This window comes from Microcebus murinus, chromosome 9 (assembly GCF_040939455.1).
Source record: "Microcebus murinus isolate Inina chromosome 9, M.murinus_Inina_mat1.0, whole genome shotgun sequence".
Lineage (NCBI taxonomy): Eukaryota > Metazoa > Chordata > Mammalia > Primates > Cheirogaleidae > Microcebus > Microcebus murinus.
This window is the reverse complement of record NC_134112.1, coordinates 81,658,655-81,673,931: the sequence shown is the minus strand read 5'-3', so window position 1 is coordinate 81,673,931 and position 15,277 is coordinate 81,658,655. Positions and strand designations below refer to the sequence as shown.

Sequence of the window (15,277 nt, the reverse complement as noted above, 5' to 3'; positions counted from 1 at the left end):
AATCACCTGGAGAGTTTAAAGACTACAGATGCCTGAAGCCTATCCCTAAAGATTCTGATTAAATTGGTCTGGAGTGTGGCCTGGGTACTAGGATTTGAGGTTCCCTAGTTGATTCTATTATGTATCCAACTTGGAGAACCATTAAACCAAAATACTCTTTATCTTCTTTTGGAGCTCTTCTTCTTTTGAAAAGAATTTAATTTTGGTAAAATACACATAACATAAAATTCACCATTTTTACATGTACAATTCAGGGGCATTAAGTGCATTCTCAATGTTGTATAATCACCATCACCATCTATTTCCAGAACTTTTTTATTATCATCCCAAACAGAAACTCCGTACCCACTAAAACAATGACTCCCCATTTCTGCCTCTTGCCACCCCTGGTGACTTGTGTTCTACTTTCTGTCTCTATGATTTCACCCATTCTAGATACTTTATAAGTAGAATTAAATATTTACTTTTTGTGTATGGCTTTTTTCACTTAGCATGTTTTCTACTCTTTGGGTAGAAGAGGCAAGACCTATGCTTTTTCAAAACAAAACAAAACCTTTAAAAAACCTAAGTTGATAACTCACTGTATGTTTTCTAAGTAAAACATGTCAAACCTTGTGAATAACTCCTTCCTAATGAAGCAATCACTGTGCTGAATATTTTTGAAGGTTTCCCTGAAACTGGGTGAAAAATTACTATGCTGTTGCATCATCGCTCCACGGGAATATTAAAGCAACAAAGATTGCCCCAGTGAGACAACAGGAGGGCAGTAAGTTCAAGGGGCTAGAGGGAAAGAAGAGAAAGCGGATGGATTTTAACCAACAGTATGGGACAGGTCTTTCCAAAAATGTTTCTTCTAGTTGTAATCTTTGACTGGATTTCTTCTAAGAGATTCCAAAAAGATATATAACCTGCCCAAAATAAGAGAATCCTATAGGACTTAATGTGATCAAGAGTGAAAGTGAGGCCGGGCGCTGTGGCTCACGCCTGTAATCCTAGCTCTTGGGAGGCCGAGGCGGGCGGATTGCTCAAGGTCAGGAGTTCAAAACCAGCCTGAGCAAGAGCGAGACCCCGTCTCTACTATAAACAGAAAGAAATTAATTGGCCAACTGATATATATATATATAAAAAAAATTAGCCGGGCATAGTGGCGCATGCCTGTAGTCCCAGCTACTCGGGAGGCTGAGGCAGAAGGATCACTCGAGCCCAGGAGTTTGAGGTTGCTGTGAGCTAGGCTGACGCCACGGCACTCACTCTAGCCTGGACAACAAAGTGAGACTCTGTCTCAAAAAAAAAAAAAAAAAAAAAAAAAAAAAAAAAAAAAAGAGTGAAAGTGATTTTCCAATAGTAAAATCATAATCAGAGCTTATGATTAGAAACAATGTAATTCCTTGAATGCAAAGTGTAGTCTGAGAATCAGCAGCCCTGGCATCACCTGGCAGCTGGCTAGAAAGATAGCGTCTCAGGCCCCATCCAGATCTGATTCCCAATCTGCATGTGAACAAGCAAGAGACTGCTGCACACACTGAAGTTTGAGAAGCACTGATTTAGCCCATCTTCTAGGCTCTGGTCTATAGTATTCTATAAAAATTTGCTAACCTGACTTACAAAATCTCTGAAAAAGGCAACTTCATTATTTCATTGTAAATGAATTCTGAGGTTGCAGAACCTACCCCAAAGTAATGATTTCTTCTAAGCTTTAGCTCAATGTCCTTCAATTCAATGGCATGGTGGGCAGAAAGATATGGGATAAGTTCCAACCATTATTCTTAAAGGTGCTTAGAAATTCAAATTTTCATTTTATCACTAAAAATACTACAGAGCTATGTGTCTTCTTTAACACACACACACACACACAAAAAAAAAAAAAAAAAAAACAACTACCAGGATCAAAATATATTTACAATAGCAAAAACAGAAGCTTTTCAGGTAAAACATCCTATTTACTAATAAAGAATTATACTTTTACAAACAAAACAAAAAAGACAAAAATAAACAAATAAAAACCCCTACAGAGCTGCTTCCTAAAAGAACAGGGTATTTATTTAATTCACACAGAACTTCAGATATTCTGTTATGTATATTTCTAGCTGTAGGAAGACATATATATAGGAAACAATTTTAAGTCTTCAGAGCAAGTCAAAAAATTCTTTTACAAAGTAAATGCCTAGTGTAAATTAGCTGAAAGACTCAACAGGAGTGATGATCATGATACAGTTTTATAGGAAAAAAACAGAAAAGCTCTGGCAATATGGACTCAACTCTAACTTCTATTCCTGTTTGTCACTAGTTTGCTTCATAAATTGCATTTCCTATTTCTGCCTCAATTTTCAACCTACAAAATGTGTTGTCATCTGTATTGTTCCACTTTATTGCTGAGAAAAATAAAAATTCTCAGTTCATTAAGTTTCTCTAATAAAGCATGGGTGAGAGGTGGCATGTTCAGATTATTCAAAAAAATTAATATAGGGAATACATATAATTAGTATTAATAATTAGTAATAATACCTTTAGGTGATACCTTAGTTTTCAAAGCACTTTCCCATACCATACCTCATTTTTTTCTTCCTCCGACTTCATAAGGTAGGAGGGCACGTATTATTCTTACTTTCAGAAGATGAAAGTAAGAACCAGGGCTAATATGTAACAAAATTGGGGCAAGAAGAGACTAGATTCTTTGACTCCAAGTTAGTATTCTTTCCAATAAACCATGTTAACTTTCTAATTTATAAAGTTTTAAAATAATAGAACATGTAACATTAGAACAATACTGAATATAATTTACTCTTTTGACGATTCAAAACTTTGTTCTTTATGGCTATATATCATATCTGAGCTGTGCTTCCTTAAATATAAAATAGAAATTTCTAGCACACACATAAACACACTCTCTGGAGGATGGGTTAAATGAAATGCCCCTGTAAACAACGTAGTAGTGTGCCTTTGAAGATTCAAATTTAGTATAAAATATGCAAATACTTTTTTGTGTTTCTATGACTAAAAGTAATTCATTCTTATTATTTATTTGTTTATTTTTTAAGAGACAAGGTCTTGCTCTGTTGCTCAGGCTGGAGCACAGTAGCGCAATCATGGCTCACTATAACTTCCAACTCCTGAGCAATTCTCCTGCCTCTGCCTCCTGAGTAGGTGAGATTACAGGTGCATGACACCATGCCCAGCTAATTTTTCTTATTTTTTGTAGAGACAAGGTCTCACTATATTGTCCAGGCTGGTCTCGAACTCCTGGCCTCAAGAATCCTCTCACCCCGGCCTCCCATAGTGCTGGGATTACAGGTATGAGCCACCATGCCCAGCCCATGCTTATTAGATAAAGAAAATAAAAATCACCCATAATATCACCACATATTAATCAAAGTTAATATTTTAAGTGTAGATCCCTCCAAAATTTTACAACACACACACAGGTACATTTTGTGCATGTTTTAGAAAATGAGGTCCATTAGCTCAATTCTGTGTTCTCTGAACTTAAAAAAAATACATTTAGCCTCCCAAAAGAAACAAACCATAAAGCCTTTATATATGGTCCTCAAATTGCCGTATATAAAAAAGACTCTTTTACAACCAGTCTTTTAACTCAACATACCGCAAGTATCATTCTATCTAAAAGTTCACTAAATAATCTCTTTTGAACTGTACTGCTTCTCTTTCCATGTAAATTCTAAACACCATTATTATAATTTAATGAATTATGTTGTTCCCAAGTTTTCCTATTGTAAACATGCTATGATAAACAGTGAACATATATCTTAGCTTAATTGGAGGGCATGATGTGCACATTTTAAACTTTGATATGCCTTGCCAACATCTAGAAAATGTGTACCAATTCACATTCCTATTGACAGTGTATTAAGTGCTTGTATTCCCATACCCTCGCCTATCTAGATTTGGTTTGAAATAAAACCCTCCTTTTACTACCATTAATAGTAAAAGGCTTTAGGATCAATTATAAAAGAGAGGTATTTGGTTCCATTTCAGAAGAAAGTATTTGAGGAAAACAAAACAAACAACAGGCTGAGGGGGAAACACCAGGATCCAAACACTTAGAAATTCCCATTCAGTTGGGAGCTGGGTTTTTCATCATCCTGCTCACTCCTCATCATTTGTTTGTTTTGTCTTATTTGCTATGCTTCACTTTTTAGTCATCATCTGTGGTGAGAAGAGAAAGAGAGGAATGTGTGACGACAAAGCACACACCTCCATCCAGCTAAGTACCCTGCATCTGACTAAGGACTCAGTATCAGCTCCCCTTGGACCCTCGACTACACCAAGCTCTGCTCAGGGGAAAACAACAGAGTTTCAAGAATTTTACCTCCAAAATGATAACTAAACTGTTTGTTCTGGATTCTGCAAATATCAGCCAATTTTCATAAAATTCAGTATCCATGATGATTTAATATAATCAAAACCTCTGATTGCTTCAATCTAAATAACAAATGTGACAAGGGGGAGGGAAATGCCCATCACCAGAAGAGGAGTCTACCTAATACAGTATTCTAAACTAGACGCTTAGTCAGCTTTACTTTTTTTGTTGTTAAAGAGAGTGGGTCTTGCTCTGTCACCCAGGCTCGAGTACAGTATGTGATCATAGCTCAAACTCCTGGGCTGAAGTGATCCTCCTGGCTCAGCCCCCGGAGTAGCTAGGATTATAAATGCATGCCACCATGCCCAGCCAATTTTTCTATTTTTTGTAGAGACAAGGCCTCGCTATGTTGCCCAGGCTGGTCTCAAACTCCTACACTCAAGCAATGCTCCTGCCTTGGCCTCCCAAAATGCTGGTATTATAAGCATGAGCCACTACACCTGGCCCAGAGTAGAGACTTTACATCAACCAGGAAGAAAAAATTCACCTTATGTTTTCTTTATTTTAACCAGTCAGAATGGCCCTAGGAACAGAATAACAACTACGAAAGGATAGTAAAAAAAGTTTTCTAAATGCTTTCCTTTTTGAACTATTATTTAGAGATCGTTCAAGTGTTCACAGACAGGTCTGTGGATCCAACACTAAAAAGATCACAATTTAGCTTTATATTTATAAATTATAGTATTACTCCAGACAAAGTTGCTGGTTCAGAGTGAATAATGAAGCAAGGTGCACTTCGAGGGCAGCGGCATATGTCCATATGGAGCGAACACCTGCTCAGGGGACTTGCAATCTACCACTACACTTAATTCATTTTTGCTGTAACCCTGAGGTCATTTACTGAACAGATACTGTTATTTAGATGACTTGCTATTTCATGTGCTGGGCAATTGTACTGAACAGCAGTAAAGAACAGAAACTAAGTCCCTGCTCTCAAATTCTAGTTGGAGAGAAAATTTGGCCATAAGTAAGTATAAACAATAATAAATAAGGTAATTTCAGGTAGTGATAAGTGCTACAAAGACAGTAACACAGGGGATGTATTAGTTAGTGCTTTGGCCTGGGAGGAAAAAGCTTCATTAGTTGGGATAATCAAGAAAGGCTTGTCTCAGGAAGTGATATTTGAGCCAGACTTTGAATAAGATAAAGCCAATCACGCAATGATCTGGGAGAACAGTGTTTCAGGCAAAGGGAATAGTAAAGGTGAAAGAATGGACCTGGGGTGTTTGAGGAAGAGGGCCAGTGTGGCTGGAGCTCAGTGACTGAGGAGGAAAAATGAGATGAGGTGGGAAGAGGCCAGTACACAGGACCTCCAAGGCCATGGCAGAATCTGAATTTGATTGTAGGAATAGTGGAAAGCCATTACAGGGCTTTAAGCAAGGAAATGATATAATCTGACTTAAGTTATTTTAAAAACCTCTATGATGACTACATGGAGAATGGCCTGCAGCAGAGCAAAAATGGCAGTAAGAAGACCAACGGCCATGGAAACAGACTATGTGGGAGACACTAAAGGTTTCGGCTAGGGTAGGTGATGAGAACTAAGAAGAATGGTAAGATCCAGGGGTTCATTTCAGAGGTGAACTGATATGACTTGCTGGTGAATTAAGATGTCAGGGGGGAGGAAGATAAAACAGAGAAATAAGGATTACCCCTATGTTGGGACTTGAGCAACCAGATGGACAGTGGTGCCACTGACTGACACGGGGAACACCAGGAGAGAAAGAGATTTGGACTGGAGAGTAGGGACAGCCAAAGGTTCTGTGTTGGGTATGTTAGGCGCTGGACATCTCACAGTGATTATAAGATGGGAGTAAAACAGCACATAGTTGATCAGGTGAAAAGAGGAAGCCGGGCCAACAGAAGGGCTGAGAGAGAGCATCACCAAGGAAGGAGAAGAGTCAGGAGAGGGAAGGGTCACAGAGACTGAGAAGAAAATCCTTTAAGAAGGAGGGAATAGGCCGGGCACTGTGGCTCACGCCTGTAATCCTAGCTCTTGGGAGGCCGAGGCAGGTGGATTGCTCAAGGTCAGGAGTTCAAAACCAGCCTGAGCAAGAGCGAGACCCCGTCTCTACCATAAATAGAAAGAAATTAATTGGCCAACTGATATATATATAAAAAATTAGCCGGGCATGGTGGCGCATGCCTGTAGTCCCAGCTACTCGGGAGGCTGAGACAGAAGGATCACTCGAGCCTAGGAGTTTGAGGTTGCTGTGAGCTAGGCTGACGCCACGGCACTCACTCTAGCCTGGACAACAAAGCGAGACTCTGTCTCAAAAAAAAAAAAAAAAAAAAAAAAAAGAAGGAGGGAATAATCAACTGCTGGAAGACTGACTCAGATAAGGAAAGAAACTGACTACTGGATTTAGCAAGACAGAAGTACATTAATAAAGAAAGAGAGTGGGAAAACATGTTACCAAAAAGGTATTACATCTTGATCAAGCTAAGCTAAAAGAAATATAAAAAAGACAATCTCAGCAAAATTACTGAGGCATGCTGATTTATCAAGTACATTCTGACTTCCTTTCTCAAAGGAAGAAAGAGGGAATCAATGGCTTGGAAGGGTGTCCTTCTGAGGCTTCCATTCTTATTCCCTGGGGAGAGAAGCTCACTTAGCAATAGGACAGTGGTATTCAGAACTTAAATGGAAAGAGAAGCAGCTCAGCCCAAAAGTTTGACTAAAAGTTTATTGGCCCCACTTGACTATAATACATCAAACTCCTAACATTCTTCTGTTCAAAATAACCCCAAGCCAAAAGTTTCTTTATCCAACTTAAAGGCCCAAGTGAAAGGAAAAAACTACCAGCAGAAGGAGGAGACCACATCTAAGCCCCTGGTTGGGAACATTCTTCTGGCACTACAATGCCTTTTCCAAGGCTGCTCCTGATTCACTATCAGACTCCAGTCTGCATCTCACTCTCTGGTCTCATCACTGAAGACAAAACTAAGAAAAGTGATCAGAGAGGCCCGCCCACATTTGCAACACTTTGTCTTTGCATCTCCTCCTCACTTCCCGCCCCTTACCTGGGTCATTTTGTCCACAGAGACTGGAATTCCATCGATGGTGAGAGGTGGCAGTTCTGAGTTAACCTCCTGTGGCGCAGGGGCGTGTTCTGCCAAAGCAGACTCCAGGTCTTCCAGGATCATGCTTTTGTACTTACGCACCTGCAGGGAATTAAGGGCAGAAGTAAACAAGATACCCAACAACCAGGGAGGATTGGTGCCAAGCAACAACACAGTGGGTGGGGCTGGCCTCCCTGAGCCACTGTACAGCCTTAAGAATAAACACTCCTATAACAAGCAGATAAAAATACCCGCTGGCCCCAAAGACATCACACTGAACAGAATCAAATGAAAAGATGATGAAATTACAGGTAACAATAATAAAAAGGACCTAATGGAAAAAGTTTTACAAAGCACTGTTTCTCAGTTAAAATCATGCTTTTTCAGTCAATGCAGACCCCAACACCTGTTCCAGATCTAACAGGAATGGTATTATTCATTAATCTGCATTTCCCAGGCCATTTGATAAATACCTAGATGTGACAGTTGCCAAAATCATTTTCAATATCCTCAAGGATTTATGACTTCAAAACTCTAGTTTGCCTATTTGAAACTGCTGCTACTTTTCTGCAAAGCCAGACTACCACACAAATAAGAGATTCAAATGCACAAGAGGCTGGATTGAAAAGAATCAAAGAAAAAAGCAAGAGGTGTATATTGTAGCTGAGTGTCAAAGGCCCAGGGAAGAGAGTCCCATAAGTCAAATCTTCTTCCCTGCTGTTCCTCACTGGTGATAGAAGTGAACTTCAAACACATGATGATCTCTAGCCCAGGTCTGAACCAGATATTGTTCTCTGATACCTTTCCTTGCCACTGTCAGTGAAATGTCAAATGACTGGGAACTTAACAGCAGCACATTATACATGTACACATTCTTCTAACATAAGCAGCAAGAGTAGAAAGACACTGGTCCTACGCCCACCAATATAATGGGTTTATCTGAACACGTGGGACTTGGAGGGAAAAAAAAGATGGGTTCATTCACTTAGACGAATACACAAGGGGGATGAGGACACCTCTGGGGATAACAAAGAAGCCATGGAATTATGGAAATGTGATAAGATGAGACAAGAAATTAACTTGCTTTCAGTGCCCAAGGCATTATCTTAGAAGAAAAGAAGGAAAAAGGATATGAGATTTGCCCAAAAGTCCTGATGTTTGAGTCCTCAGTTTCCTGCTAAGAGAACTGGACTCTTGATCATTACACACTTTCTTATAAATATCTCATATTAAGGATTAAAAAAGAAAGATTCCCATACTCCACCCCAAGCATCTGGAAAAGTAAATATTATTGTTGGCTACATAGTGTGACTTTTGCAATTACAGAGCCCTCCAAATAGGTCAAAAACTAAGGGAATGAGAGAAAAACAGCACAAACAGGTAGACTCATTATTCTAGATATTTCATTTCATCCTGGTTTCTAATAAAGATGAACGTTTCAAAAATTATTGCCATTATATTTATTGTAATATAAGCAGGTGGTGCTGCCATGGCAATTTTACAAGATTTTATTTTCTGCTTTCTATGTTTCAATTTTCTAGCGAGTTTCTTTGCTACCAACCCACAGAAGAAACTGAATCTTACAAGGCTGGGTTCTGGTCTTTGAACTTTAATGTATCAGGTTGAATCCTTATATTAGGGCTTGGCCCATAGTAAGAATGAATGCTCATATTATAAATACAAACTTCATTGTGCTGGAAATGCCTGGTATTCAAAGATGGGAAATCATTAGGTTATTACCATCACATTATTTGCCAGTTTCAAACAATTTTAGCAATTTTTATGAGTTAACAAAATTTTAGGAATTCATATCCAAGTATTTTGCTAAACTTAGTCACTGCTATATAATTCCTTTAAAATATACATACATTTAATCCTGATAGAGTATCTCTCAGAGCAATTTGCAACAAAACAACTTCAAGTGTGACAACAGCATTGCTAGCTAAGCTTGCTTTGTAGGGTTAGGTAACTTTCCCAGAATTATAGAGCTAGTGCTCCAATTCTATCTGATCTATCAATTCTGAGATATATTTTTCTTTCCCACGAGGTACATCTTAAAATTGTGGCCCAGGCAACAATGGTGCATATTTGTCACTGCCTGCACAGAAGAGAAAGTGCCTGCTATGCCTGGGAACATGACTATAACCCTTTGCTTTTTCAGTCAACAAATCATTTAGCACCATTTGAGAAAGGAATGTGAGTCTTAGCTATTGTCTGATAACTTTCTCAATGGCATTTTCTGGTAAATCAAGAAAGACTTGCATCAAACTTGGTGCAGCTTGGGAAAAAAACTCAGAGACAGTAACAGAGCACTTTTTTAAAGAAAGGCAGCATCACTCATGTTCTTTATGGTGCAGAGGACAACGTTACATGAAAAACCATAGCAGGCCGGGCACGGTGGCTCATGCCTGTAATCCTAGCACTCTGGGAGGCCTAGGCGGGCGGATTGCTCGAGGTCAGGAGTTCGAAACCAGCCTGAGCAAGAGCAAGACCCCATCTCTACTATAAATAGAAAGAAATTAATTGGCCAACTAATATATATAGAAAACATTAGCCGGGCATGGTGGCACATGCCTGTAGTCCCAGCTATTCTGGAGGCTGAGGCAGCAGGATTGCTTGAGCCCAAGAGTTTGAGGTTGCTGTGAGCTAGGCTGACGCCATGGCACTCACTCTAGCCTGGGCAGCAAAGCAAGACTCTGTCTCAAAAAAAAAAAAAGAAATTAATTGGCCACCTGATATATATAGAAAAAATTAGCCGGGCATGGTGGCGCATGCCTGTAGTCCCAGCTACTCGGGAGGCTGAGGCAGTAGGATCGCTTGGTCCCAGGAGTTTGAGGTTGCTGTGAGCTAGGCTGACGCCATGGCACTCACTCTAGCCTGGACAACAAAGTGAGACTCTGTCTCAAAAAAAAAAAAAAAAAAAACCAAAAACAAAACCATAGCAACAATGACTGAAACGAGAAGTGATTCAAAAGAGTTGGACTCTGAATGTGAAGAAGTTTTAGGAATATCTTAATTGATTTCACTTACATTTTTCTTTTTAACGTATGCCCAAAAGCAATGTAAGGTTAAAAGCTATGTCTAAGTAAGCCTGAAAGAGGTCTTTCAATAAGTATAAAATAAAAATTCTAGATGACAGATATTGTATCAGAACTTGTCAATGTTTTTTTTCTTTCTTTGTAGTACACAAAGGTGCATGTCATAATCAGAGGTGTCACAGATGTGATAAAATACAGGTTTATGTTCCAACTTATGCTTCTATTCCAAAAAAATATAGCTCAAGCCTCTGTCACTGCACACCAATATGTCAAGTAACTGGTTTTCACAAAGTAAAAAACCACTTAAAATCAAAATCAGTTAGCAATCTCTCTTCCCCCACTTCATCTTGTATACTATTGCCATTTAAATTTTCTGAAACACTTATCATCAGATACCATTTATTGAACACTATATGCCAAGCCATAGTATCAACTAATCCTCACAATAATTCTATAAGGAAAATACCATCATACCCATTTCACAGATAAGAAAACCGAGGCTTAATAAAAGTTAAGTAACTTTTTCCAAATCATATAGTAAGAAGTATAGCTAAAGGCTGGTAGTGGAGGCTTATGCCTATAATCTTAGCACTTTGGGAGGCCAAGGCAGAAGCATCACTGGAGGCCAGGAGTTCGAGACCAGCCTGAGCGACATAGTGAGACCCTATACCTATGAAAAATAGAAAAATTAGCTGGGCGTGGTGGTGCGCTGCTGCAGTCCCAGCTACCCAGGAGGATCACTTGAGCCCAGGAGTTTAAGGTCATAGTGAGCTAAAATGATGCCACTGCCCTCTAGCCCGGGAGACAGAGCAAGATTCTGTCTAAAAATAAAAGAAAAAAGAAATATAGCTGGAAATCAAACTAATTTTATCTAGCTCTAAAGCTCGTATGTTCAGCCTCATCACTATCATTTACCTTTTTTTCTCAAAAAACTTCTATAGTTCCCTACTTCTTATAGGATGAAGTCCGAACTTCTCGGTCTAGCATTTCAACCTTTCCAAGCATTCTTTACTTTTCCAATACTCCTCTGCCAGTGCCACCGATACAGTTGTCCTTTACACTATGTGAATGGCAGCCTCTGGAATTCCCAATACAACCCCCAAGGAGTCCTACTAGGCAACTTTGCTCACCTTCTTTTCTCTTTAGCTGGCCAGCCTCCTCACTAGCCTTTGCATTTAGCAAGTTCTTTTCTACCTTTGGGTCTTTAAATCTGCTTCTTATCTAAATATTTTCCATCTTTCAAGGCCCAACTCAATTCCCACTTGCTTTGAAAAAACTTCCCTAGTGTTCTTGCCAAGACTCTCTTCCTCCTTTAAATTCCTACAGACACAAATAATTGTGTGTCACTTAAATACACTGTACACAACCATTGCATGACATCACTGAACGCAGGACAAGGTCTTCTATTTTTTAACATGTATTATAAAATATTTTATATATCCAGACATGTACAAATAATACATTAACAAACATTCTCATAATTATCAGAAATGAAGGATGTTTAGGGTATTTACAAGAGCCATTAGAGTTCTGGGCACAGAATGTGCTTGTTGAAACTTAGGATTTGGCTGATACAAACCTAAGGTCGTTGGGCCTTTAGTCAGGTTGCAAAAACAGTCCCAGACAAGATACATAATCCTTTTGTATTTCTGAAGCTTTTTTGGATAAAAGAGGAGTTTTCAGGAAAGTCCTATAAAAGACTTTTTAAAAAATTGTCTATAAGCTCCTCTAAGACTAAAAATATATTGTCTGAGATATATTTTTGAGATATATATAGTCTTTGTTATACACCTGAGATATATAACAAACCGCTGCCCCAGAGCAGACTTGTGATTCTGAAGCACATCTGGCCTCTAGCCAGGCCACAGGACGTGGCCCATGAAGTCATGTTGGTTTCATTCTGTTCTCCCTCCACCCCCAATGTCTGCCTCCCTTCTTCTCCTGCCTCAGTTCAGTTCTCTAGTTTCCTTAGTCCCTTGGATCTCTAGTTTTGAACTTTGAAACCTCAAAGGACTTAGATGGAATACTCATCTCATACTTTGTAACTAAAGGTATTAAATAGTTATTTGTTAAATAACTAAATAAATGAGCAATAGGGCTTTTACTGTACTACTGACTCCTGAGTCCACTTCTCTACTGGGAGAGCAGAATTAAACAAAGGTAGAAGGAGGATTTCTAAGAAGCTGATGATAACCCCAGAGCTATCTCTTGCCTCTGTGACTGTGATTTCTGTACCTGTAAAACTGGTTAGTCATATCCAGTGTATCCCCAATCTAAGTGCTAGGGATTACTGACTCCAAGGAAAGAAAGAGCTCCACCTTCAGAAATGTCCATGTTTTTTCTTTTTAAAAAAAAAAAGAAATTCTGTTCCTTTAAAGCTCATTAAAGTATATGGTGTGAACTTGTAGTCCTAGCCACTTGGGAGGCTGAGGCAGGAGGATTCCTTGAGCCCAGAAGTTTGAAGTTGTGGTAAGCTATGATGCAATTGCACTCTACCCCAGGTAACAGAGCAAGACCCTGTCTTGATCAATCAATCAATTGATCAATATATATATATGTGTGTGTGTGTGTGTATATATATATATGAAATATGGCAGCAAGCCACCAAGAAAACGCCCTCAGAGCACAACAACTTTAAAATCTACCATTTGCCAATGCTTTTCAGGCCAGCTCTTTCTAAGCATTATATATAGGGGGATGATAATCAACTTTAATTAATTTCTACTGCTCCCCCTTGAGGTAAGTATTATCATCCTTATTTTACACTTGAGGACACTGAGTCACAGATGTGAAAAAAATCAATGTAGAAGCATTCAAAAAAATCAAAGCTTAAAAACAGTTTTCATAAAAGTGGAGTTTTTAGCTACATATGCCCACTCTAGTTAATACCAATCCTATGAACAGGACTGAATTAGCCTGTATAAATGTTGATAACTCTATGTTATTATGGGAAGCAAGCCTTCACTAAGAAAAAGTGTCAAAACACTAAAGGACAAAATACTCAGTGGAGTTGTTCTGGAGTCTTTTAACTTGCTTTGTTTTAAAGACCAAAAGCTTTAAAAGAAAAAGGTTTTAAACTGCAGAGGACATTGGATCTAAAGGTGGTAGATCCCAAGAAACTTAAGAGAAACCTTTAGTAAGGGATTCTCAGTATCCATCATAGTGAAGGCTCTTTCTAAGAGTTTACCTGGTTTTGACTTATCTTCTCACTACCCCATGTTACAAATATATACATGACATACATTGTCCACGAGCCTGGTAGCTACTTCAGCTAACCAACCAACCAACCAACATACATACACACACATATGTGTGTGTGTGTGTATGTATGCATATATATATATATATATATATTTTTTTTTTTTTTTTTTTTTTTTTTTTCTTTTTCAGACACGGTCTCACTCTGTTGCCCAGGCTGGAGAGCAGCCCTGGCACAATCATAGCTCATTTTAAAATTTTTTCTAGAGACAAGGTCTTGCTATGTTGTCCAGGCTGGTCTCAAACTCCTGGCTTCAAGGGAGCCTCCTGCCTCAGCCTACCAAAGAGCTAGAATTTCAGGCATGAGCCACTGCACCTGACCTAACCAAAAAATATTAATTATTTATCTACTATATGCTAAGCACTGTGCTAAGGAAGGACTGGGGACAAAATGGTTAGCAAATTTATCGCTCACAGTATCCCATTATTGTACATCTTCCAATCTAGCACATAAGACAAATAACAAAAATATTTACAAAGATAAGTGCATAATTGCAAACTGGGACAAGTACTATAAGGATGACACAACCTAACTTCATAGATCTTTACTTCTCATGGCCTCAATTTAGATCCAGTGTAAAAATAGGATTTATAAACCAAATATGCACTTTAAAATTTCTGAGTGCTGCCAAGATGCTTTGTTCATTCAAAAAATATTCCTAAGCAACTGCCTGTGGCAAGCACAGTGCTTGGCACTGGGAGGATAACAGAGAGCAAATTAGATCCACTCCTTGCCTTCTTGGAGCTTACAATCTAGCTGCGACAGACATCAATAAAACAATCACACATCTGTAACAAGTGCTCAGAGTCTAGGACAGAATAGGAGGTTTTGACCTGCTCAGGGAGAAAGCCTTATGGAGGGAGTATTGACTAAGCTAAGGTTTTTTTTTTTCCTTTTTCTTTCTAGAGATGGAGGTCTCACTTTGTTGCCCAAGTTGGAATGCAGTGGTGTGATCACAGCTCACTGCAGCCTTGAACTTCTGGGTTTAATGATCTTCCTGTCTTAGCATCTCAAGTAGCTGCAACTACAGGCATGTGCTACCACACTCAGCCTGAGCTGAGTTCTTAAATAGGAACAAAAGTCAATAAGGTGAAAAAGGAGGAGAGAGAGAGAGAGCAAATCAGAATGAGGAGCACACACACAAAAGCTCTGTGGAGGGAAGAAACAGTTTGTGCAAGGGATTGAACACAGACTCTTGTGGCTAGAGTGGGGAGTGAGGCAAGAGGAGGCCAAAGACCACTAGAGTCAAGTAAAGGATTCTTGTCACTGAAAAGGGAACTGGATGGTGGTGGCAACAGAAACGGAGAAAAGTGGTCCAAATTGGGAGAGATTTAGGAAATGAATGGAGAATAAAATAATGGATGGGCCAGGGGATGGAAAGGAGGAGACGGAGGTGCCAAAAATGGTTCCAAGTTTCTGCTTTGCTTAACTGGATGAGCAGGGACAAATGCTAGAAAGAGACCTTAATTTAGGGACAGAAAGGGAGCGAAAAGATTTAAGTTCAGTTTTAGACATGCTGAGCTTGAAGTGTTAGTAAGG

The 15,277-nt window shown here is 39.1% G+C and overlaps 1 protein-coding gene across 8 annotated transcripts in view; it reads right to left on the bottom strand.

Moving 5' to 3' along the window:
• NRF1 (nuclear respiratory factor 1) overlaps window positions 1–15,277 on the bottom strand; it is a 142,399-nt gene that overhangs the window by 59,250 nt on the left and 67,872 nt on the right. For all 8 annotated transcript variants that reach the window (XM_076006606.1, XM_012789202.3, XM_076006608.1 and 5 more), the window contains one exon: window positions 7,403–7,543. In XM_076006606.1, coding sequence (XP_075862721.1) covers window positions 7,403–7,543 — 141 coding nt within the window. The remainder of the gene's footprint in view (window positions 1–7,402; window positions 7,544–15,277) is intronic.